At 47.9% G+C, this 26,282-nt stretch overlaps 1 protein-coding gene across 2 annotated transcripts in view; it reads right to left on the minus strand.

The window, feature by feature from the left end:
* PIWIL1 (piwi like RNA-mediated gene silencing 1) overlaps positions 1 to 26,282 on the minus strand; it is a 1,338,982-nt gene that overhangs the window by 38,005 nt on the left and 1,274,695 nt on the right. For both annotated transcript variants that reach the window (XM_069215364.1, XM_069215365.1), the window contains exon 20: positions 20,680 to 20,827. In XM_069215364.1, coding sequence (XP_069071465.1) covers positions 20,680 to 20,827 — 148 coding nt within the window. The remainder of the gene's footprint in view (positions 1 to 20,679; positions 20,828 to 26,282) is intronic.

Consider the following 26,282-nt stretch of genomic DNA (forward strand, 5'->3'; position numbering starts at 1 on the left):
GGCGCCTTATTACGCGCTGTGTCCTTGATGGTCTCTCGAATTTCTCCCTGCGTTAATTGGGCACTTAGCTTCTTTCTAGCCTCTTCTTGAAGTGCCGGGAGCTCAATAGTAGTTAAAAAGGAGTCAATCTCTGCTCTAGCTATTATCGGTGGGTCAGAGCACAGGACTGTATAGTAGTCCCGGAATGCCATGTTAATTTCCAGTTGCGTGGTAATGTTGTTTTGTTGTGGGGTGATCTGTATAATTGGAATGTGTGATGGTTCATCTCTTATTAGGCGTGCCAGGAGCGTCCCTGCCCTGTCCCCCTCTCTGTGCGCTCGTTCCCTATATTTAGCATAATCTAATTTCCTCAATTTCTCGATAAGTTGTGTATGTTCTGCTGTTGCTTCCCGAAGTTGTTGGGTCAGGTGGGGCTGTGATATCGAGTTCCTTTCTAATACTCCTAACTGGTCTTCTATTTGCTTTAGTTCGTGCACTAGTGTTCTCCGCACTCCCGATATGGAGCTCATCAGTATGCCTCTTACCACCACCTTAAACGCCTCCCATTCAACCAAAGGGGAGGACGCAGAAGGATAAGTTACTTACCTGTAAATCCTAGTTCACTTCCAGGGGTATCCTCATCAAAGTCATAAACATTGAATATTCCCGCCCTTGTGCGGGGACCCCGGAGCATATATAAAATACACACATATAAAGTATGAAATATGCACGAAAAAAATATATATAGCATTTTTAGTAGACACATTTTCATACTAAACTCATATATACATGTGTAAAACAGCAATGCAGGCTATAATCATAAACAGGCTAAAATGCTTTATTTCTATGGAGTTTTTTTTTTTTTTAAATCTTTACAAAACTACAATAAGAGAAAAAATATCTACCAAAGCCACAAAACTGGGCCTAGGGAAATAAGCAGTAGTAATCATCAGAGAAAAAGAGAAAAAACTAAATTGAAAAACAATGGAGCATTCTTAGCCAATAGGCTGCATGCAGGTTAACACAGGAGAACCATAAAAACTTTGGCACCGTGCCTTTAAGACCCTGAGCACCTCCAGTATCCCACCATGCCTCAGGGGTGAAGCAGAGGTGACAGTTGGTTCACAGTTAGGTCAGTACTTTTTTACGGTGACAATCTGTGTAGCCGATTCGAAAGATAGTCTGTCCTGCACTTCTAAGAGACGTGCGTCCGGGGAGGAGGATGGGTTGTTTATGACTTTGATGAGGATACCCCTGGAAGAGAACTAGCATTTACAGGTAAGTAACTTATCCTTCTCTTCCAGGGGATCCTCATCAATAGTCATAAACATTGAATAGATTAGCAAGCCCATCCCTTGACTCTGCGGACTGTCCAATAGAAGTGCAGGAATAGATATGTATCATGCAAACAAATTTCTTAGAGAGGCTTGCCCAACTTGGGCGTCTGCTCTTGCATCTGAGTCCAAACAGTAATGTCTAGTAAATGTATGTACAGACTTCCATGTAGCATCCTTACAAATTTCAGATATTGGAACATTATTAAGGAGGGCAGCAGTAGCCGCTTTTCCTCTTGTGGAATGCGCTTTAGGTCTAGCAAGTAGTTTGTTAGCCAACTGGTATGCATTAACAATACAAGAAACTATCCATCTTGATATGGTTCGTTTAGATGCTGCCTCTCCTGTTCTCAAATGACCATAATTTATAAACAAGTGGTTGGAATGTCTAATCAATTATGTTTTATCCAAATAAAATTTGAGCACTCTTTTCAGATCTAGGGAGTGCAACGCTTTCTCCGCCGGAGTCTTTGGATTGGGGAAGAAAGTTGGTAGAGAAATAGTCTGATTGATGTGGAATTCTGACACCACCTTCGGCAGGAATGATGGGTGAGTTCGCAGAACTACTCTATTGTCATGAAAGACTGAGTACGGTTCTTTGGAGGACAAAGCCTGAATTTCACTAACCCTCCTTGCGGAAGTAATGGCTACCAAAAAAGCCGTCTTCCACGTAAGGTGTTGCAAAGAGGCTTTGTGTATAGGTTCGAAAGGAGGGCCCATAAGTTTTGACAGCACTATGTTCAGTTCCCATGGAGGGGAGGGTTTCCGAATGGGCGGAAAAACCTTTTTCAAACCTTCCAAGAAATCCTTGACTACTGGTTTCGTAAAGAAGGATTCTTGAGAAGGTGACTTACGATAGGCTGTAATGGCAGACAAATGTACCTTAATAGATGATACCTGCAGACCGGACTTTGCCAGATGAAGTAAGTAAGACAGTATGACGTCCACCTGAGCCCGTATGGGATTCTGACCTTGCTGACAGCACCATATGTAGAACCTCTTCCACTTAAAGGCGTAAGAACGCTGCGTGGAAGGTCGTCTGGACTCTTTCAAGATGTTCATGCACTCCTGCGAGAGCCCTATGTGCCCATACATGCTGTCAAGCTCAGAGAGGGTAGGTTGGGGTGCAGGACCCTGCCCTCCATCCTGCTCAGAAGATCCGGTCTGCACGGCAGCCTCCTGTGAGGTTGTTCCGATAGGTTGAGGAGATCTGTGTACCAGAATTGACGGGCCATTGTGGAGCTATGAGAATCATTCTGGTGCTGGATCTGTAAAGTTTGTTGATCACTGCCGGTATGAGGGGAATTGGTGGAAAAGCGTAGAGAAATATCCCTGACCAGTCGATCAACAGGGCACTCCCTCGAGATCCCGGACGGTAGAACCTGGATGCGAAGTCTGGGCATTTCTTGTTTACCTCGTCTGCGAAGAGATCCAATTGAGGTCGACCCCATTGAGCGAAGATCTCTTCGACGACTTCGCTGTGTAGGACCCAATCGTGGGTGTCCTCTAGGTGTCTGCTCAGAAAATCTGCTTCCACGTTTTGTTGACCTGGTAGGTGAACCGCTGTCAGCGACATTCCTCTGGCCAGGAGCCAATGCCAGATTGTTTGGGACTCCCGAGATAGGGGTAGGGATCTCGTTCCCCCTTGTCTGTTCAAATAATACATTGTGGTTGTATTGTCCGTTTGTATTAGGAGAGATTTCCCCTGAATCGATGGAGCAAAAGACTTGAGAGCCAGATGGACCGCTCTGAGCTCCAGCAGATTGATGTGGTACTTCCTTTCGTTGTCGGACCACAGGCCCTGAGCTTGAAGGGGACCTAGATGAGCCCCTATCCTTGAAGAGATGCATCCGCTACCAGAGTGTCGGATGGAATTACCTGGTGAAACGAAACCCCTACTGATAGGTGAGGTGTGTGCATCCACCATTGCAATGACTGACGTGCTGCTATCGGTAACCGCACTCTGTCCTCCCAGCGACCTGTCCTTTGGTTCCAGTTGTTTTCCAACGCCTCTTGGAGGGGCCTCATATGTAGCCTGGCATTCGGGACAATGAAAATGCATGATGCCATGGAGCCCAGCAGAGATGTCACCTGACGGGCCGTAGGTGCGTCGGATCTTAACAGGTCTTGACACTTTTTCTTTATTGAGAATTGTCGTTCCTCCGAAGGATACACTCTTTGGAGCTCTGTGTTTAATATTGCTCCCAGGTAGTGGAGGTTCTGCGTTGGACTCAAGGTGGACTTTTGGTAGTTGATTTGAAGACCTAGAGACTCGAAAACCTTGAGCACAATGTCCTGATGGGTTCTCACCTGCTCCGGAGAGGAGGCTTTCAGTAGCCAGTCGTCTAGGTATGGGTAGATGAAGATTTTTTGTTTTCGAAGATGTGCCGCTACCACTGCCACGCATTTCGAGAAGACGCGGGGGCAGATTTCAGGCCGAATGGTAGCACTTTGAACTGATAGTGCTGTGAGGCTATCTGGAAGCGCAGGAATTTCCGATGCTTGGGAACTATGGAGATGTGAAAATATGCATCCTGCAGGTCGATGGAGCGAATCCAGTCTCCCTGATGTAGCTGAGGGAAAATCTGGTGAAGAGCCAGCATCCTGAACTTCTGCTTTCTTATGTACTTGTTCAGAAGCCGTAAGTCCAGAATCGGTCTGAAAACGTCCTCTCGGCCTTTTTTCGCCACCAGAAAATAACGGGAGTAAACCCCCTTTCCTCTGTGCGCAAGTGGAACTTTTTCTATTGCCTTCTTTCGTAAAAGGGCGAGAGCCTCTTTGCGCAATAGGCTGACGTGAGACGGATTGCATTTGGCTGGTGGCAAGTGCGGTGGAGGTTGCCGGAAAAGAAGAGAGTAGCCATTTTCGACAATGTTGAGCACCCATTTGTCGTTTGTGATAGAGCGCCACTTGTGAAGAAAATCTGTGATACTTCCCCCCACCGGAGTGGTGCACAGTGTTAAGGGAAGCAAGTTCTCATTGCTTGGCCGGCGCTTTGGGTGTGGACTGTTGTGGTCTACTTGACCCTCGTTCCCTTGTGGCCTTAAGAGCCTGAAAAAGCGGGCGTCCCTGCCTTTGCTGTGGCCTCTGGGAACAGTGAGGGGTTTGAACCCTCTGCTGGAAAGGGCGCCTGTCATAAGGCCTATACCTCCGCCTGAAGTCCTCCTTCCTTTCCAGGTCTACTGCCCTCATGGTGTCCACTTCAGATTTCATGCGCGCCATTTCTTCGTCCGTATGGGTACCAAACAGCGAGTTCCCGTTGAATGGAGGATTTAGAATGCGCTGTTGTGCTTCCTGTTTTAATCCAGTCAATCTCAACCAGGAAGACCTTCTTGCACAGATCCCATGTGCGTACCCATGTGCAGCTAAGTCTGCCCCATCTGCCGCTGCGCTGATGACTTTGTTGGATACCAGACATCCCTCTTGAAGGATCTCTTGGAAGTCCTGTCTGTCTTCTCTCGGTAATTTTTCTGTGAACCTGTTGAGAGAGTCCCACAGAGAACGGTCATATCTGCCTAGGAGTGCAGACGCGCTGGAGACCTTCATCATAGATGCCGCCGTGCCGCACATTTTTCTCCCCAGAGAATCTAGATGTCTGCTCTCTTTGTCTGGTGGAACTGTGGAGGATGATGCCACTGAGTAAGTTTTTCGGGCTGCGGCCAATATGACTGAGTTTGGCGGCGGATCCGTTCTTAGGAATAAAGGATCTTGTTCAGGCGCTTTATATTTTTTAAAAATCCTAGCAGGAGCAGATTTGAGGGTGGCTGGCGCCAAAAAAGTGTCCATGGTTGGCTGTAAAAGACCAGGCACTAGCGTCAGTAGCTTTTTCGAGACTGCTCTATGCTGTAGAGTCTCAAAAATGACTGATGAGGAGGTTGATGGTTCTGGAACCTCTATGTTTAATTTCTGTGCTCCCCTGAAAAGCACCTCATTAAAAGTAGCGATGTCATCCACCGGTGAAACTCTAGCTGGTGGAGAATCTGTTAAGGTGGGGGAATATCGTCTGACGGATGACCCGGACGATGACCAAGAGGGCGATCTTCTGTGTCTTGATCGTGACCTAGATCGTCGCTGGGAACGTGACCTGCTGCGAGACGCTGTAACAGAGCGCCCAGGCCTCGTGGTCGGTTGGCGAGAAGCAGAACGAGCCCGTCCTGCCCGCGCTGTCGGTGATGGTGTTCTCGGAAAGAGGCAGTAGGAGAGTACATCCGTGAATACTGCGAATCCGGGAGGCCGTTGGTCTGTTAAGGCTCTCCAACCATCTTGGTGACAAATTGATGGGTGAGACATGCCCAGACGATGCCGCTCTCGAACGAGATGAACCACTCGAGATGGAGTAGCCTTATCTGCTGGCGGAAGCCGATGTTCTGCTCCCTGCAAGACAAGTAAAACCTGTGTCGACGTCGACAGCCGTAATGACGAAGGGAGCGCCGCCGGTTGTTCCTGCCTCGACGTTGAGTGTCTTGACGTCGAACGGTGATCTCTGGACCGCGACCTGCTCGCCGTCGTGTGCCTCGACGTGGAGCGGTGGGCGGCTGACGGCGGATGTCCTAGCTCTCGCCACTGTGGCGATTTCGACGCCGTCTCTCTTGACATCGAGGGGTGCGAGGCCTTAGGCGGCGAATGGACGTGCCGGTGATGGCTCGACGTCGATTGGCGGGTTGCCGTCAACGGAGATATGCCCCTGCGATGGCCATGTTCTCTCGACGCCGTATCCTTTGACGTCTGGCGGGTTGCCGTCGATCTATGGCGGTGAGATGGTGGCAGCGAAGACATCGACAGTGAACAAACAGGTACTTTCCTACCTGCTGACGTCGACCTAGCCATTCTCTCCTGAGAGTGGCTTGTTGGCTGCCTGGGAAGCGAAGAGGATGATGTTTTCTGCCTCTCGTGAAGCCCATGAAGCCTGATCTTTTCTCTGTCCTTCAGAGTCCTCTTTGACATGTTCTTGCAGTGTTTGCAAGTGTCAGGGCAGTGACTGAGGCAAGCACACAATACAAAGAGTTTGTGGATCTGACTAGGCCCTCTGCTTCCTACAGGAAAGGCATTTCACAAAAAGTGAAGGCATTTTTCTGTCAGAACAAAACTTCCAAACTCAGACAATGATGTTAGATGTCGAGTAAAGTAGGAAAAAACACTGTTCTAAAGTATTTTTCTGAGAAAAACTCAGAAAAACTGAGAGCTCAATGCTCCAGGATCCTCTCAGAAGAAGCTGGAAAAAAGAACTGACCTAACTGTGAACCAACTGTCACCTCTCCTTCACCCCTGAGGCATGGTGGGATACTGGAGGTGCTCAGGGTCTTAAAGGCACGGTGCCAAAGTTTTTATGGTTCTCCTGTGTTAACCTGCATGCAGCCTATTGGCTAAGAATGCTCCATTGTTTTTCAATGTAGTTTTTTCTTTTTTTCTCTGATGATTACTACTGCTTATTTCCCTAGGCCCAGTTTTGGGGCTTTGGTAGATATTTTTTCTCTTATTGTAGTTTTGTAAAGATTGAAAAAAAAAAAAAACTCCATAGAAATAAAGCATTTTAGCCTGTTTATGATTATAGCCTGCATTGCTGTTTTACACATGTATATATGAGTTTACTATAAATGTTATATATATATTTTTCATACTTTATATGTGCGTATTTTATATATGCTCCGGGGTCCCCGCAAAAGGGTGGGAATATTCAATGTTTATGACTATTGATGAGGATCCCCTGGAAGAGAACCTGTGTTATTGTCAAAGAAGTTTGTGATCGTCTGGGCTATTTCTTCCCTTAGGAGAGCGTCCTCCAATACTGATGGCTGTAAACGCCAAGTAGGGATAGGAGTGGATGATCGCCCCCATATCATAGTTAACTCCATGGGGTTATGGTCAGAGAGCATCTTGCCCAGGTAAGTAGAACTAGTTACCCGCGCCTGCAATGTAGTCGTACAGTCAATGCAGTCCAACCGTATGTGTACTTTGTGGGGGTGTGGATAAAAGGAGCACTCCCTCATTCCAACATTCTTAGGCCGCCGTATATCTGTGAGTGTCCAGCCCTGCAGCCAAGTCTTTAGCGCCTCAGCTTGTTTTTGGATATGCGTCCCAGACAATGGTGGGGTGCTACGGTCTAGCGCATCATCAAGTATTGCATTGAAGTCTCCTCCCAGCACCCACGGGATATGTGCCCATTGCATCAACACCCTCGATAACCACTCCAGAAATGTATCTTGTCCAGTATTAGGGGCATAGATGCTGCCTAGTGTTATAGGTTTCCCATCTAGGTTCCCCACAAGTCCACACAGAAAGTACACCCTCAGCGGCACGGGGGCAAACAAGCATCAGGTTCGCAATAGAAATCAATGGGAGACCAAGGGGTAGCCACCACCTGGGCAAGGGAGAGGGCCACCTGGGGGTCGCTCCTGCACTGGAGGTCGGATCCTTCCGGTCCTGGGGGGCTGCGGATGCAGAGTCTTTACCAGGCATCAGGTCTTTGGAGCAGGCAGTCGCGGTCAGGGGGAGCCTCGAGATTCCCTCTGCAGGCGTCGCTGTGGGGGGTAAGGGGGATCAACTCTGGCTACTCACGGTCTCGTAGTCGCCGGGGAGTCCTCCCTGTGGTGTTTGTTCTCCACAAGTCGAGCCGGGGGCGTCGGGTGCAGAGTGCAAAGTCTCACGCTTCCGGCGGGAAACGTGTGTTGGTTCAAAGTTGCTTCTTTGTTGCAAAGTTGCAGTCTTTGTGGAACAGGGCCGCTGTCCTCGGGAGTTCTTGGTCCTTCTAGATGCAGTGCAGTCCTCTGAGGCTTCAGAGGTCACTGGTCCCTGTGGAACGCGTCGCTGGTGCAGTGTCTTTAGAAGCGGGGAGACAGGCCGGTAGAGCTGGGGCCAAAGCAGTTGGTGTCTCTGTCTTCTCTGCTGGTTTTTCAGTTCAGCAGTCCTCTTCTTCTTAGGTTGCAGGAATCTAGTTTCCTAGGTTCTGGGGAGCCCCTAAATACTGAATTTAGGGGTGTGTTTAGGTCTGGGAGGGCAGTAGCCAATGGCTACTGTTGTTGAGGGTGGCTACACCCTCTTTGTGCCTCCTCCCTGAGGGGAGGGGGGCACATCCCTATTCCTATTGGGGGAATCCTCCATCTACAAGATGGAGGATTTCTAAAAGTCAGTCACCTCAGCTCAGGACACCTTAGGGGCTTGTCCTGACTGGCCAGTGACGACTCCTTGTTTTTCTCATTATCTCTCCTGGACTTGCCGCCAAAAGTGGGGGCTGTATCCATGGGGCGGGCATCTCCACTAGCTGGAGTGCCCTGGGGCATTGAAACACGAAGCCTGAGCCTTTGAGGCTCACTGCTAGGTGTTACAGTTCCTGCAGGGGGGAGGTGTGAAGCATCTCCACCCAGAGCAGGCTTTTGTTTCTGTCCCCAGAGAGCACAAAGGCCCTCACCACATGGGGTCAGAAACTCGTCTCTCAGCAGCAGGCTGGCACAGACCAGTCCGTCCTGCACTGAACAATTGGGTAAAATACAGGGGGCATCTCTAAGATGCCCTATGTGTGCATTTTTTAATAAATCCAACACTGGCATCAGTGTGGGTTTATTATTCTGAGAAGTTTGGTACCAAACTTCCCAGTATTCAGTGTAGCCATTATGGAGCTGTGGAGTTCGTTTTTGACAGACTCCCAGACCATATACTCTTATGGCTACCCTGCACTTACAATGTCTAAGGTTTTGCTTAGACACTGTAGGGGCATAGTTCTCATGCACCTATGCCCTCACCTGTGGTATAGTGCACCCTGCCTTAGGGCTGTAAGGCCTGCTAGAGGGGTGACTTACCTATGCCACAGGCAGTGTAAGGTTGGCATGGCACCCTGATGGGAGTGCCATGTCGACTTAGTCATTTTCTCCCCACCAGCACACACAAGCTGGCAAGCAGTGTGTCTGTGCTGAGTGAGGGGTCCCTATGGTGGCATAAGACATGCTGCAGCCCTTAGAGACCTTCCCTGGCATCAGGGCCCTTGGTACCAGGGGTACCAGTTACAAGGAACTTACCTGGGTGCCAGGGTTGTGCCAATTGTGGAAACAATGGTACATTTTAAGTGAAAGAACACTGGTGCTGGGGCCTGGTTAGCAGGGTCCTAGCACACTTCTCAGTAAAGTCAGCATCAGTATCAGGCAAAAAGTGGGGGGTAACTGCAACAGGGAGCCATTTCCTTACACCCCTAATCAAGGTGTATCTGCCCTTGGTATCTATCTTGGTATCAACCACCTCAAAAGGCACCCCAGCTCTAATCCACACAGCCGTCCCTCGTGCAAACGCCGAATATGATGTGTGCAAGAATTATCCCCTCCATTTTTTCCGGAGTTTAGTCGCTTCATGGTTGGTGAGATCGGTCTCTTGTAAGTAGGCAATGTGAATTTTGTGACGATTTAGTTGGGCTAATATTTTATGTCTTTTTTTGTATGGCTCCCATTCCTAGTACATTCCAGGTGAGACTATTGTAGTCACGTTGTGTGGTCATTTTGGGGTACCAATATCCCTATTCCCCCCGCTTCTCCCCTTGCCTGATATTCCCCTTGCAGCCGCATGTTGGAAGTGAGTATGGATGTCAACCTTATATAATTGTAAACGTTACTATAACGGAGTCCAAATACTAGACAGAGCCTGAACCAGCTTTGCCAAACCTTTCTGTAATACATAACTGGTATGTTATAACGATAGCATACAAGTGAGTGAGGAGCCTACGCAATGGGGCAATACAAAATGTGTATTCAATAGTTCTTGCCCGTGGATAGCTGGTTTCAACTCAATGTTAAAGATCACGGAGCTCTACCGCCCGAGCCCGCCAGTTAAAAGAGGGGTATGAGGCCCCGCAGGAAATGGGTAAATAATTAGCGCCAACATGTGAGGGAATGTTTAACACAGATCTCTTGCCGTCTGCGGGGTAATAACCGGAAACAGCGTCCATCTGAGTCCGATGCCGCAATGCTGTCCACTGATGAGGCCATTCCACGGGGGAAGAGTTTCTCTCCTGTATAGAAAAAGCTGATTGTATTGCCGCATTTTGGCCTTCCAGAGCCTGTTGTAGTGTTGGGCCAGCTTTTTTCTTCAGAGTTTGTGATTTGTGTTGTTTGTCCCTCCTGGGTTGGGGATGCTGTCTCGGGAAGTGGGCCTCATTTTGGTCTCCTGATTCTTGCTCCAGAAAGGTCTCATCGAGCCAGGCACACACCAAATCAGGCGTCTCGAAAAAATGCGCTTTATGGTCATACGCGATTCTTAGTCTGGCCGGGAATAGTATGGCATATGTTATTCCTTCCGCCCGTAATCTCTGTTTCACCACCTGAAAAGACGCTCTGCGTTTCTGGACTATCATGGTGTAATCAGGGTAAAAGGAGACTCGGGCAGCGTCAACCATAAATGGATCCAGTTCTCTCGCCACTTGTAAAACAGTGTCAATGTCTCTGTAATTTAATATCCTCGCTATTAATGGACGTGCTGTTGCTCCCGGTGGGGGTCTCCTGCCCGGTATACGGTGTGCCCTATCCACTACAAATTGGTTGGACAGGCGATCCACAACGATTGATTTAAGGCAGTCTTCCACATATTGCGTTGGGTCTTTCCCTTCCTTTCCTTCCGGAAGGCCAAGTATACAGATGTTATTGCGTCTTGACCGTCCCTCTGCATCTTCGACTCTTTCCTGCAGCACCTCCACTTGTTCCTTAAGTAATTCGATGGCAGTCTTGTTTTCTTCATGAGTCGGGAGCATTTCTGCAACATTGGATTCTGTCTGTTTGATTCTGTCCGATAATTTCTTTTGGTCATCTCGGAGGATACTTAATTCTGCTGTGATAGAGCCTAGTCTTTGCTCTATTGCTTGCTGAGAGTCTTTAATTTCTTGTAGAATGAAGTCTAATTTATCCGCAGGATTTTTTGCTGCTATTGCTGGGGCTAGACCGTCGGGGTCGAGGCTTCTCCATCGTCAAATTTTTGCCTTTGGTGCAGCCCATGGTGGAATTTCGCAGCCTGTGCCGTATCCTTGCAAGTCGGAACCATGATGCGTACTGTGCTGTCAGTAAATGGTGTGCAGTAAGTCAGCGTCTCTCTTTTGCAAGGGTCACCAACGGTTAAGTATTCACTCTGAGTCTCAGCACGTCGAATGGCAGGCAGCCTCAGGCAACTAATCCCAGAATAGATGCCTAGATCGAAGGTCCTGTAGGGTGAGATTCATGCCTCGTGCGCAGCTATTATTAGTATATGCCTGTTGGGGGGGAATAATACATCAAAGTCTGACTGGATCTGTGGCTGTCCAATTTGTATTAGCCGTTTCGGTTTTGCAGCCCTTCTCCACATTTATGTGCCTTCCAGTGTAGCAGCCCCTAACTCAACACCCATCTGCCACCTCCAGCAATCCGGAGTCCAGCACGCTCCATAGGATCAGGAAATGGCATATAATAGGTATATATCCTGACTTGGTACCTCAAGTGGGGTTCGGGTACTTGCACTGGGCCTGTACATTTGTAAGATCAGGTATTGTTTCTCAATAACATTAACACTTCTCTGTGAAACCTCAACTTATGCAAGGTGGGCTGTTATCTACTGACTCATTTCTGTCCTTTCCTCACACTAGTTGCCTGGGAGCCAGCACTTCACAGTTCGGAAGGATCCGTGATACTCCAATATCTATTGGTCTTCTATCTTCACAGTATCGTCCCATTGTACACGCTGCTCGATGAATCTATCACCGACTCTGCGAGTACGGGGATTACCAGGATCTACTGGAAGCAACTCCTCAGGCCTCCACCACTCCACGCTTCTTTGTCTCACTCACCTCCTGGTCTTCTCACATTCAAGTCTGGGGGGGAGGGGTATGGGGGTTTGGGTTATACAGATTATCTCCCATTTGGCTTAACGCATGCAGCACTCCCCCATCAGCTGCGCCGCCATTTTTATTTCCTTCCCGTACTGCAAGCCTGTTCAGTGGGAAAGATCGAAGGGGGGGAGGGGGGCAGGCTGGCTTAGGTACGCCGACTTTGGTCTGCCGATCGTGCTCCCCATTTGCAAGCCTGGTCACAACCGCGCTCCCCCACTCACTGCGATGCTCCCCCGATCCAGCAGTGTCGTGTCCCGCTTCGTAATTTTGCCCGCTGTCCGTCAGTCGTAGGCCGTGACTGCTCGCGGAGTTCCTCTGCTCGTTTCTGGCCCCGTCAGCTCAGTCGAACAGCCAACTTCACTCCATCGATGTTGTGTGAGTTCCCCCACTCAGCCGCTATGTTCAAAGCCATACTTAATCCCGGTGGATGCCAAATTTGTGCATTAGGCGGGCTTGGGTCGGGAGCCCCGCAACTAAGCAGCCAGTATCTTGGGCGGGTAGCCACGCCCCCGAGGCTGAAACACCATTATTATAACCTGAAAATCCTGGAATCACTGCTCAGGAGGATAGCTCAAAACTGCACTATGTTCAGAACAACTTCAATTAAAAAGACAGTCTGAAGAGGAGTCAGGTGCAACTTTGGCTTGTTTATAGTGAACTCAAGCAAATGCAGGAGGTCCACGGTAGTCTGAAGTTGCCTTCAACAGTCAGTCATCGAGGGAAGGAAAGAATGAAACCCCTAATCTGCGCTGATGAGCTGTGACCACCGCCAAAACCTTAGTGAACACCCAAGGGACACTGATAAGGTCAAAGGATAGCACGGTGAACTAAAAGTGCTCGTGGCCTAACTTTCAGATAACGCCTGTGGACAGGCAGGATGGGGGATGTGAAAATGCGCATCCTGCAAGTCCAACAGTACCAACCAGTCTCTGATGTAGGTCAGACAAGACCTGAGCCAAAGTGAGCAACTTGTGTTTGGCCTTTTTCAAGAAGATATTGACAGTTCAGAGGACTAGAATAGAGCTAAGACCTTTGTTCTTTTAGAGTATTAATAAATAGCAAGAATAACAATCACTGCCTACTTCTAATATCCAAACCCTTTCTATAGCTCCATTGGCCAAAAGAGCTGTAACTTCCTCTCAGAGCAGAGATGGATGATCCTCTATCACCTGTTATTGAGTTGGCGGTACAGTGGGAGGGAGGTTGGAAAGGGAGGGAAGTAGCCCCTCCAAATGATCTGCAAGACCCATTTGTCTGATGTAAAAGACTGCCAGTGGAGGAGATGATGTTGAATTCTCCCTCCACTTGGGCACCCGTGATCTTGCAGAGCCAAACTATAAGGGCTTAGAGGCTGCAGATGCCGGGGGTTGGTGGCTGACTACTTCTGGCTACCAGACCCACGGGGTTGGAATGCACCGCATCCACATTCTCACATAGCTTGGGAACCTTGCAGAGGACAGTGGCTGGCATAAGTCTGACATGGTGGTGCGCCCCTTCCATAGCCACGAAAAGCAGACTGGGGCCTAGGTGTCACGGATAGGCTCAAGAACATTGCCTTAGCCTGCGGGTGCTTGAAGGCCTGAGTCTGCCTTTTCTCCAAAGAGACGAGTCCCATCAGGTTGGCCTGGACATCACCCAAAAAGCGAGATGTTCTCAGCCAGGTGTGGCAAGGCCTCCATTGACGAAATCTCTCTGCCCAGTGAGTCACTTGTATCCAAACCACAACTAATGAATAAGTTACTTACCTTCGGTAACGTTTTTTCTGGTGGATACATTAACTACCTGTGGATTCCTCACCTAAAGAATTCTCCCCCTCGCGCCAGCTGCAACAGAAATTTTCTTCTAGCTCTGCACGTCGACGATGACATCACAATTGCCCGACTCCACGCGACGCCATATGACGTCATCCAGGCAATAAGAAGCCCTCGTCGACGTGCAGACGTCCGTTATCACAATTTTTTACGTGCCTTTTATGCGAACAGGTGAACATTGACCTTGAAGAGAACATTATCACATCAAGTGAAGTGAAAACACAACATTTATTACAATAAAAATAAAAAGAAACTAACAGCAATAACTCTTCCATATGGAAACAAATATGTCAGTCAAGTTCAATCATGTTTCCTTGAATTATATAAATCAGAGAAAGAAATACATATATACATGCCATAACTATATACATGATCCAAGTATATACAAATATACAAGACAATGGTGCTCACCCATGGATTTCATGGTAGGACCAGCCAGGCAACGGGGAGGCAAGTGGGACCGTGAGGAATCCACAGGTAGTTAATGTATCCACCAGAAAAAGCGTTACCGAAGGTAAGTAACTTATTCTTCTGATGGATACACCTACCTGTGGAATCCTCTCCTAAAGAATAGAGTCCCGGAGGTAGTACTGCTTTGGAGGTGGGTGCCTTAATGGTCAAACCAAGAAATCCTGCAGCACTGAGTGTGCAAAATAGCCATGCCTCCTAACCTCAGAATCTAAACAATAATGTTTGACAAAAGTATGGAGCGATGCCCAAGTTGCCGCCTTGCAGATGTCCACCACAGGAACACCTCTAGCTAAAGCCAAAGAAGCAGCCTTAGCTCTGGTGGAATGAGCACAAAGCCCCACAGCCGGTTCTTTCTTCGCTAAGGAATAACAAAGCTTGATACAGAGAATGACCCACCTGGATAGTGTTCTCTTGTGGACTGCTCTGCCTTTCCTCTTCCCCACGTATCCAACGAAGAGCTGATCATCTTGCCTAAACTCCCTCGTCCTGTTGACAAAGAAGCTCAATTCTCTTCGTGGATCCAGTCGGTGGAGCCTCTCTTCCTCCTTGGATGGATGAGGCGGAGGGTAAAAGGAAGAGAGTAGTAGACGGCCCCAAGTGAAAGGGTGCAACAACACTCTACACTAAGAGCCTGAAGCTAACTCACTCTTCTGGCCGATGTTATGGCTACCAGAAATACAGTCTTAAAGACCAGCAAACGCAAAGAACAAGAGTGCATTGGCTCAAAAGGAAAACCCATTAGAAATGTTAACACCAAGTTAAGGTCCCACTGTGGCATAACAAACGGAGTGGGTGGAAACCCATTAGTGAGACCCTTAACAAACCTCAAAACAAGTGGAGATTTAAACAAGGAGGGTTGATCAGTGAGGCACAGAAAAGCTGACAGTGCTGATAAATAGCCCTTAATTGTGGCAACTGCACAACCCTTCTGTGCCAAGGAAAGAGCAAATAATAATATATCAGACAAGCGAGCCTTTAAGGGATTAATTTGGTTCTCTCCACACCAACGTACAAATCTAGCCCACCTACTTGCATAGATCAATTTGGTGGAGTGTCGCCTGGCCGATAAAATAACATCCACCACTTCCGGCGGGAGAGAAAAAGCACTCAGATTGCCCTGTTCAATCTCCAGGCATGAAGGTGCAGACTCTGGAGGTGGGGGTGTAGAATCTGCCCCTGCGACTGCGAGAGGAGCTCTATCCTGTAAGGGAGACGGAGCAGAGGGCACAGAGAGAGTTGGAGAAGGTCTGAATACCAAACCCTTCTCGGCCAATCTGGGGCTATCAAGATGACCTGAGCCCCGTCTTGTCGGATCTTCCTCAGAACTCAAGGAATTAGGGGTATGGGAGGAAACGCGTAAAGCAACTGACCCATCCAGGACATCTGAAACGCGTCCCCCAAAGCTCCTTGCACCAGATACTGGAGGCTGCAAAACAACGGGCATTGTGCGTTATCCTGAGTAGCAAACAGATCTATCCCCGGACACCCCCACATCAGGAAGATGTAAAGAACCAGATCCGGATAAAGACGCCACTCGTGGTCGACCAAAATGCCTCGACTGAGAACATCCACACGTACATTCAGAACCCCGGCCAAATGACTTGCTACCAAGCAAATCTGGTGATCCTGAAGCCAGGACCAGAGTCCAAAAGCGTCTCTGCAGAGAAGATACGACCCCATTCCTCCCTGCTTGTTTATATACCACATCGCGGTAGTGTTGTCCATCAGAACCTGGACTGACTGACCGCGAAGGGAAGGGAGAAAGGCCTTGAGTGCCAGATGTACAGCCCGCAATTCCAAAAGATTGATGTGAAACCTCTGTTCTACTGGAGACCAAAGGCCTTTGATCTCCAGGTCCCCCAGATGAGCTCCCCACCCTAGAGTGGAAGCATCCGTTACAACCGTGGCCACTGGTGGAGGCAGCGAGAACGGCCTTCCATGCGACAGGTTGCCGACCGCAGCCCACCACTGAAGATCCACTGCAGTGTGTCTGGAGATCCTGATCGAATCCTCGAGATCTCCTTTGTGCTGAAACCACTGCCTGCGGACGCACCACTGAAGAGCCCTCATGTGCCAGCGTGCATGAGTGACCAGCCGTATGCAAGAAGAAAGACCGAGCAGACGTAGGACCTTGAGGACTGGAACTACTGCTCCATTTCGAAACATTGGAATCAACGCCTGAATGTCCTGAACCCACTGGGGCGGAGGAAAGGCCCAATTCAATGTTGTGTCCAGTACTGCCCCTATGAACAGGAGGCGTTGCAAGGGCTCCAGGTGAGATTTGGGAACATTGATCGAAAATCCCAGGTCGAACAACAACTGAGTTGTCGACTGCAGGTGAAGCAGCACGAGCTCTGGAGTCTTGGCTTTGATCAACCAATCATCCAGATAGGGAAACACCGCTATCTCTCTTCTTCTGAGCTCTGCCGCAACCACCGCCATCACCTTTGTGAAGACTCAAGGTGCTGAAGTAAGACCAAACGGGAGGACCGCAAACTGATAATGCTGCGACCCCACCACAAACCGGAGATACTTCCTGTGCGATTTGAGGATCGGAATATGGAAGTACGCATCCTGCAAATCGACAGACACCATCCAATCTCCTTCGTTCAACACCAAAAGAACCTGTGATAGGGTCAGCATCTTTAACTTTTCCTGCTTGAGGAACCAATTCAAAATCTCCAAGTCCAAGATTGGTCTCAACCGTCCATCTTTTTTGGGGATCAGGAAGTATCTTGAATAACAGCCCTGACCCCTCTCCTGCTCAGGGACCAACTCCACTGCGCCCTTTGACAATAGGGATAACCCCTCCTGTTGCAGTAACAGAAGATGGTCTTCCGAAAAGAAGGATGGGCGGGGAGGGAAGGGAGGAGGGAACTCTCGAAAGGGAAGAGCATACCCCTTCTTCACAATGTCGATGACCCAGGCGTCTGATGTTATAAACTCCCACATGGGAAGAAATGGGCAAGTCTCCCCCCTACCGGAGACACGTGAACAGGGAGTGGTGGAGGACTAAGGCTGCTTTCCTTGCTGCACCCCTCCTGAGGAAGAGGAAGTGCTGCTGGGTGGCCCCTCTCGTACGTACTCTACCTCTGCCCCTGAAGGATCTGTAAGGCAGTTGACAGCTGTAGAAGTCATTGGCTTCCTCCAAATATCTTTAATGGGGTCCAAGAGAGCCTCATTGAAGGGCAAAAGAGGCTCCGCCACTACCGAAGCCAGATGCAGCACTTCAGTCAGAAGGTTTCTTTTCATCTCTGCAGCAGGAAGAGGAAGATCCAAATAGTCTGCAGCCTTCCTTATTACCGCATGAAAAGATGCAGCTTCTTCCGTATACTCCCCTGGGGAAGCTAAAGCCCATTCAGGGGAAGTGTCAATGCCACTTGCTGTGTCCAAACCTTGGAAATCACCTGAAGGCTCCAAGATCTCGCCTTCCTCCAAATGCTGTCTGCTGTATTCCTCTTCCTCCAGGAGGCGTAATGCTATTTTCCTGGATCGGAGCCTGGATTCGAGTCCCGGCGTCGATAAGGCGTCGCCCGACGCCGAAGATCTTCGGCGGCGCCGTTCTTCGGATCCATCCGATGCCGGACCCTCCGGCGCCACAGGAAACTTAACTGTAGACTGGATCCGTGCAGAATCCACCGGCACCGGGGTAGCAGACATTGTAGGCGTCACAGGCCTCCTGGGTGACACCAAGGGCATTGGTGCTGAAGCAGCTCCAGAGGGCAGAAATGGCATAAAGGGTGTCAGCTTGTAAGGAGCCGGAGCACCCAAGTTAAAAGCCAAAGGGGCCTGACGGACCCGCATGTCCTCCACCAGGTGCCATGGTGGAAAAGATATTGAACATTGCATTTAAAAATGCAGCAGGATCCGTACCCGATGCCCGGAAAGCAGGATAAGCTGACGGAGCCAGCGCCGGCATAGAGGCCAATGATGGACCAGGCATCTCCTGCTCCGGAGAAGCCGCTGGTTCCTGTTAAGGCTCGACTTCAAACACAGACAAGGGTGAAGTCAGAGAAGCCAGAGTTGTTGGAGTGATGGTCGGGCTAACCTCCCACGTCGGACGGCGCCGAGCTGACGGAGATCTGGACCGGCCCCTGCTCGATCGGAGCCGAGTCGTGACGACGCCGGGAGTCCCCATGGTGACGATGAGTCTTCGAAGATTTCGAAGAAGACTCTCTACGATGACGCCTTTCCTTCCTTTTCTTAGAACGGGCTAAGAATAATTTCACCTCTCTCTCCTTAAGTGCCTTAGGGTTCATGCGTTGACACGAACCGCATGACTCGACCTCATGGTCGGAACTAAGGCACCATAAACAATTTTCATGGGGGTCAGTGACCGACATCCGACCCCCACACTGGTTACAAGGCTTAAAGCCATATTTTCTTGGCTGCGACACAACGAAGTGCAACTGTAGCTCCCTGTTAGCCTCGAAGAAAAACCGTTACTCGAAGGCACAGAAAAAAGGGAACTGATGTCTGCACGTCGACTTCTTATTGCCTGGATGACGTCATACGGCGTCGCGTGGAGTCAGGCAACTGTGACGTCATCGTCGACGTGCAGAGCTAGAAGAAAATTTCTGTCGAAGCTGGCGCAAGGGGGAGAATTCTTTAGGTGAGGAATCCACAGGTAGGTGTATCCATCAGAAAGTGAGCTTTGCCAGGTCCCCCCAGTCTTTCATTCCTTGGGAGAGGAAGGCCCGGGCCTCCTCCGGGAACTGTGGCAGCACTTGAGCAACCATATAACATAGGGTATGAAAGTAATGGCCCAGCTAGCAAGTGGTGTTCACCGACCACAATGCCAGGCTAGCAGAAAAAAAACATCTTCTTACCAAGCGTGTCCAACCTCAGTTTCCCTGTCCCGAGATGCTGCAGGGAACGTGCCATGGGAAGTGGATGCTTGGGCTACCAAGTCTCAGGGGTGAGGTGTTGGCTGAGGAAACAAGGATCATCCAGGGCAGGGCAACAGCCTGTTCACATGAACACCTGTGCTGCGCTTGGACCAAGTTAGGATATCGGTCAGTGCTTCATAAAAGGGCATTAGGGGGTTCGGGTGAGGAACCCCAAGGCTAAAGTACTTCAGTCAAGAGGTTAGCTTTGACTGCCACAGAGAGATGTTACAGTTCAAGGACCTCTGCTGCCCTCTTCACCACCACTGATAAGATGCTCCCTCCTCCGTAGCCATGGTGGTGTAGAGATTAAGCCAGTCTCTGGAGAGTTGTGTCCACTGGCATCTCCTAGCTCCTCATACCAGTCCAAAAAGGTTGGAGTCTCCAACTGGTATTCTAAAGGGACCAGTGACCCCTCTCGTTCTTCTCCCAAGCCTGGCTGCTGTGAAAAATGCTCAGGAACGACCTAGGGACCAATGGGCCCCTGCACATGCCAGAACGGCTAATGAGCTACGTGGTTCCGACTCAATCTTGGGTCAACTTCTGGTTACCAATGACGAACAGTTAAGACATTTTTCAACTCCAGCGCATTTTGCAATTATTAGTACAATTTACTCCAGCAAATCAGTGGGTGCAAAGACACTGTTTTTGATTAAGGCACTTCATAATAAACCTTTATGGTTAGAAAATGTGATCATACCAGGCCTTATTAGCATGAAATTCTCTGAAGAATTATGTAAGGATGTAACTAACCTGCTTCATACAAACTGATAACGCTATTACAGACATCAGGTACTCAGATGAATCATTTCTGAATCAAATGGAGCATACAAAAGCTAATAAAATTCTGCTGCTAAATGTACAAGTTTTCCCACTACCCCTGCTTTCTGTGCCAGAGGAACTCATCTCAATGACATGGCTTAAAGTAGAAGCAAGCTTGGGTGATGCTTGCAGCTACATGGAGAGAAGGAAGTTCATTACAGTTTTGACCACACTGCTCTTTTAGGTGGTGATGAACTGGCATGCATGAGTGGATGATGTCTAGCAGAGAAAGATGAGCTAAAACTTATTGGCCATCTTAATTATGTATGGTTCCCGATTATAAGGAAGCACTGAAGCTCAACCATTTCTAACACATAGCTGACTTTTTAGAACATTTAAACTCATCTTGAAACAGTCTGTATGTAAAATACCAAGGAAAGAATCAATCCCAAGCTATGGCTGAATAAACTAAGTTCAAGAACTGTTCACAACACAAAATACGCCACACAAAATTAGGAATGCCTCTATGCCGGAAAGGACATGTTGATGTTTAACATTAGGCGGGGCCAATTAGACACAATTACAATTCATTGCATAAACATACTCACTTGCCAGTTATAATATATGTGACAGAGTTTGTACGTTAAACGTTGCATATGATCTGGTTTCAAGGCACTGTTGTCATAAACCACATTATAGTGCGTCGGAGTAACAGTTCCAATTCTCACAGATTGACTGACAATAAAAAAGTCGTACCTGGAATACATAAATTAATAATTTGTTTTACAGAGTAAATTAAACATATCGATTATGTTACCACATAATACTTTTATTAATACTATTTTATTTAATACTTACTACTTACGATTTTAGGCAGATTTCATTTTAATGTATCTAAAACTTAAATAACTTAATGCCATGACATGCAACTGAATTAGTTGGCCTATAACATCATAAATGTACAATATTTTTTTAAACGACCATATTTCACAGACTAGAAAAGAAGAAAATGATTAAGCGACTAGACAGGATGAAAACGCTTACATGTAATATCAAGCAGTGAATTAATGGACAAATTGCTTACCTTCAGAAAAGCCTATCTAGGAAGAATGTAAAGCACTTGCAATACTACAGTAGGCAGTCAGTAACCAATCACAAAAAAGAACCACGCCCGGTGTTTAAAAAAATGAGGGCTTCTTTATTACAACACTATAGCTATACTAACATTGGTATATCTCCACCTGGAGATATCAAACCAGAAAAATATATACTTAACAGTCAGTAAAGGCATAAAAATACATGGAGCCCTAATGGGAGGGCCAAACCATATACTAATAAAGTGGAATAAGAAAGGAGGTGCCAAACCAAGATAAGTGTGTTAGAATCCCAGTGGCTGGAGGAGTAGGAAAGCATCAGAGGTAAGAAACCCCACAGGCGCCCATGTCTAGAGCAGTTATAGAGCCGGGTGTCCCAGAGGCTAACACAGGACCATCAAAGATGGATTTTTATGGATTCAGGGCCCTTCCCAGTGGAACCAGAGGAAATCAGTTGGCACAAGGAAGGTTGTAGAGAGCCCCCACTGGTGGATACCCAGAAGACAAGAGTACCTACACCAGGGAGCCTAGGTGCATAGGGGTTAAGTGGCATTGGAAACCCTCACTGGAGTCAATGGAAGCCTTGGTTGTCCAGCTCAGTTGCAACCCATGGACCAGGTTGGTGGAAACCAAGGGAGGATTCCAGATGAGGAGTCTGAGACCATTCGGAGGTGTCCACTCGGTGCAGATAGGCAATGCCCACACTCTTGGAGGTGAAGTTCCTGCAGGACGGTGAAAGGAGAAGTCCAGCTGCGGAGCCCAGGGGGATCCAGGAGATCCTTGGAGTCACCCATTAGCTGTCCCACATTGATTGCTGGATTGTAAGAGGGTCAGTGGGCAGGAGGACCACCAACAAGCCTTGGCAAATGCAGAAAGCAAATACAAGAATGTTTGCAGATTTTGGAGGACCAGCAAGGCCCTAGTGATTTGCCCCTGGAAGAAGGGCAGGCCTTCAGCAGCGAGGAATGTCAGCGGGTGTAAGAGGAGTCCCCACAAGTGACCCACTGGCAGCAGGAACAAGGAGGCCTCAGCAGCACAACTAAACAGGAGTCCCATATCGCAGGAGCTGCAGAGGGGAGGCTGATCTTCGAGTTTCATAGTGCTGGAGGCTGGCGCTTCTTGGAGCCTGAAGATCTCCCAAGGCAAAGTCATCAAGCCGTGGCAAGAGCAACAGTTGTGGTGCACAGGGGTTCCATTACAGTGGCTGCAGCAAGGGTCCACAGTCTCCCAAATTGGTCAAAGACAAGTAGGACTCTGAGATGACCACAGAACTACCACCCGTGAGGAGAGCCTTTACGTTGTCTGCGGGACCACATGATCCACCAGCCGGTTGTTGTTGCCTTGAGGTGACTGCAGGGGCGTGACTCCTTCACTTCAAAGGAGATTCCTTCTTGCTTCTTGGATGTAGGCAGTCTCCTTGTGACCCTGGAGGATGCACAGCCACAGCAGTTGCAGAAGTCTTGCTGGAGTTGGAGTAACAATGTTGCTGTAGGAGTCCTCCCAACTGGATGAACAAGTTACTTACCTTCGGTAATGCCTTATCTGGTAGAGACAGACTAGCCACAGATTACTTATGTTTGAATTCTCCTGAGGCGCCAGACTGGATCCGGAAAAAAACTTCAGCAGTACCTCTGCGCGTTGGTAGAGGGCGGCATGCAACTCAGTATCAACGTCTTTCTCCAGATTTGATGGCGTTGGTAGAGGGCGGCATGCGACTCAGTATCAACGTCTTTCTCCAGATTTGATGGCGACAGAGTCCATATAATCCCACCTTCAACATGCTGTCAGTTTTTTTCCCTGACTAGTATCAGCTCAACACCACGGAGCCACTATAGAAACTGGCAATGGAATAGTGTATCAACACAAAAATGAGATGTGATTTACAACTACTAATTGAAAAGCATGGCAATACAGTGTCAAGAAAGCAAGAGTTAGTAAAGATTAACATTTGCAGAGTGGGGAGGATGGGTAGGTCGATAAGGAATTTGCAGCTAGTCTATGTCTCCACCAGATAAGGCGTAAGCGAAGGTAAGTAACCTGATCATCTGATAGAGACAAATAGCTGCAAATTCCTCATTGTAGAATTACATACCAAAGCAATATCAACCCATGAGGAGGGCCTACGAACACACCCTGCCCAAGAGTTGCATATAAACAACCGGTCAAACTGAAGGAGTAGTAGACCAGATATGAGAGAGACAAGGGTGAGAAGAAGCATTCCTCTCACCAGAAGAGCAGTGGACGACCCAAAGAATATTGTAAGAAAATATGAAACGCCATGAGGAGCAAAGCATATGGCAATGAAAATGAATCTGTATAAAACAACAAGAAAAAAAGACATGAAATGCATCAAAATAGGAGCTTGAACCAAAGAGGAGCTGAGGCGCAAGGGGTAAAAGGGCCCTAACAGTCACTGAGACAATAGGAATTGTACAACCATCAAGGGGTAACCCTAGATAATATGAAAAGGGGAAGCAATGCATTTATGCTGCTTCCGCCAGATGCATAGGCAAAACCTGCAAAAAGCAGGAAGCTTAACTGTGGTAGGGAGAAAAATTCAAAAGAGAATGTATATCTTCAGGAACACCAAAGGGGAAACCTAAAGAGCGGTGTAACAAAACTGTGAGACAGAGTCAGTCAACAAGAGACACAAAAGGTTTACTATATGCATGACATACAATGATTAAATGAAGTCTGGAAGGTACATGCCCAGGTACCCATATGTACAGATATGGATATAGACATGGATTTGTCCACACATGTTGTTTACAGATATGCAGAGCGACAGGTTGACACACATGCAGAGATAAAAACAGAGACACGGACCTATGAAGCAACAATGATACATAGTTCTAGGAATCAGATATTTGGACAGAGATTATCTTGTATCTAGAACTACTGGAACACGAGGACTAGGAATAGGCAGCCCTGAGGTTGATCAGACTGCTATTGCAGCCATTAGAGGCTTTACACAAACTCCTACAACTACCCAGATAGAACTTTGTAGGATGGAAAACAGCCAGCCTCCATTCTTTTGTGAACAGAGAGGGGAGATTATTACTTGGGGAGCTAGTGAGGAGGGTGAGGCCCATGTGAGCAAGCCAGCTCAGGAATCAATAGGTCCCAAAAATTGTGGGACTATCTTACCTGTCCGGGTATTTGATCTGACCACAACAGGCTTTGATCTAATGGGGGTGAGCGATCCTTTGGGTGATAAAGCAGTGGAATGTGTAATTGAGACTAGTCTAGCTACGATTGCAAGGGGTACCAAGCCTTCTTATGGCATTCCACTTGTTAGAGGGCAGTCCCCGGTTAAAGCACTGCAAGGCAGAGCAGACGTGTTAGATATGGTTCTTAGTTGGAACATTGCAAGGCTGGAGAACAAAATGGGCATCCCTGAATGGGGTAAATTTATAGATGAACATAAGATATGCCTCTTTCAAGAAACGTGGGCACTGGAGCCCAAATATAGAATTGGGTTTAAAAGCTATTGGGTCTCAGCTTGCAAGGCGACCTCCGGGAGACCGCTCATATGGCTCAGCTGTTCCCTCAAGTGTCGGGTTGAAGTAGTAGACATGGGTTGTCCCGATCTGATGGGTCTAATAATACCAACCCTCAAGGAGAAACCGCTCCTAATAATTAACATCTATAATAGGAGTCTGGGTAGTAAATATGAGTCAGATGCTTTGACTATTTTGGATAGCTTTCTTTCCTGTAAAACTTCCACCTACTTTATTCTAATTGCAGGGGATTTCAATGTTACTTTTGAGCCCTATTCGTTGGCTCAGGAATTATACAAAGAGGACGCATATTGGGGCATCCCACAATTGGTGTCGAGCAAAGGACCGAGAACGAATAAGTTAACACATCAAATCGTGGATATCACACTGGCATATGGTCTTCGGGCCTGTAATGGTCGCTCCCGCTAAGATGTCAATCTTCATTCTACCTTTAGGCCTGGAGCCCAAAAGAGCCAGATAGATTATATTTTGCTTGATATTCGGTTGTGGGGTTACATGGATGATATGAAGGTTTTAGAACATGAGGAAAGTGACTATGAGCCACTGATCTTATCGGTTAGGGGTCTGTTACCTTTACCTGAAGCCCCCTGTTCCAAAATTTATGATCAACAGCTTTTATTGACAAATAACAGACGTAATGTCAAATGGGAATCTGTGAATACTGATTTAGGTTCTATTACATCCACATATAGCTTACTGGCTGACCAAATGGAGCATATGTCCCTGCTTTTAGAGGATGGTGAAGGGCTTATAGCAGCTCATATAGAATTATTAAATTCCTTAAAACACTTTTTCACCAAAGAGATTGTTAGTAAAGCAAAAAAGAAGTACAACGCAAGGTGGTTTAGCATTTCATGTAGGGAAGCACAGCATAAACTATTGAGAGCTCTGAGAGGGGGGACAGACAGAACATACAAGACAATCAAGGAAAGACTACAAACAGAAACTCAGCAGGGCCCGCAGGAGCTGGGATGAGTCAAGATGGGCGGCCCTTCTGGAGTCTGCAAAAGTCAATGATACTTCGAGGTTTTGGAAATTGGTTGCCGAAGTTGGTGGGGAATCTTGTCTTCAGCCTGATATTTCAATTCTTCCCGTAGTGTGGGCTGAACATTTTGGCCAATTATACTCAGGGCCTGCAGAAGCTACTTCTAGGGAACTGAATGATATTATGACCTTTGAGGCCTCCCCAATCAAATTTACCTTGGCAGAAACCAAGGCTGCGATTGTTTCATTGAATTGGGGGAAAGGCCCCAGGCCTTGATAAAATCCCAGGCGACCTTTATAAGACAAGACCGGACATATGGGCCCCATATCTCAACTTGGTTTTTAATGCTGTTGCAGCAGGAGCGCCAGTCCAGAGCTCCTGGAAGGGAGAGGAGATAGTTCCTATTTTTAAAAAAGGCAGTCCCTCTGATCCCGCTAACTACCGCCCAATATGCTTACTTGACAATTCTCAAAAAATCTTTGCAAAGCAAGTCTTTCTTGTCCCATCTCGAAGAATGGATTTCAGAATCCAAAGCCATCTCTAATTTGCAAGCAGGGTTTAGACCTGCAGTCAGTACCATAGATCAAGTTTTAAGGTTCCTAGCAATCAAA

The sequence above is a fragment of the Pleurodeles waltl genome, chromosome 11 (genome assembly GCF_031143425.1).
Source record: "Pleurodeles waltl isolate 20211129_DDA chromosome 11, aPleWal1.hap1.20221129, whole genome shotgun sequence".
Classification (NCBI taxonomy): Eukaryota; Metazoa; Chordata; class Amphibia; order Caudata; family Salamandridae; genus Pleurodeles; species Pleurodeles waltl.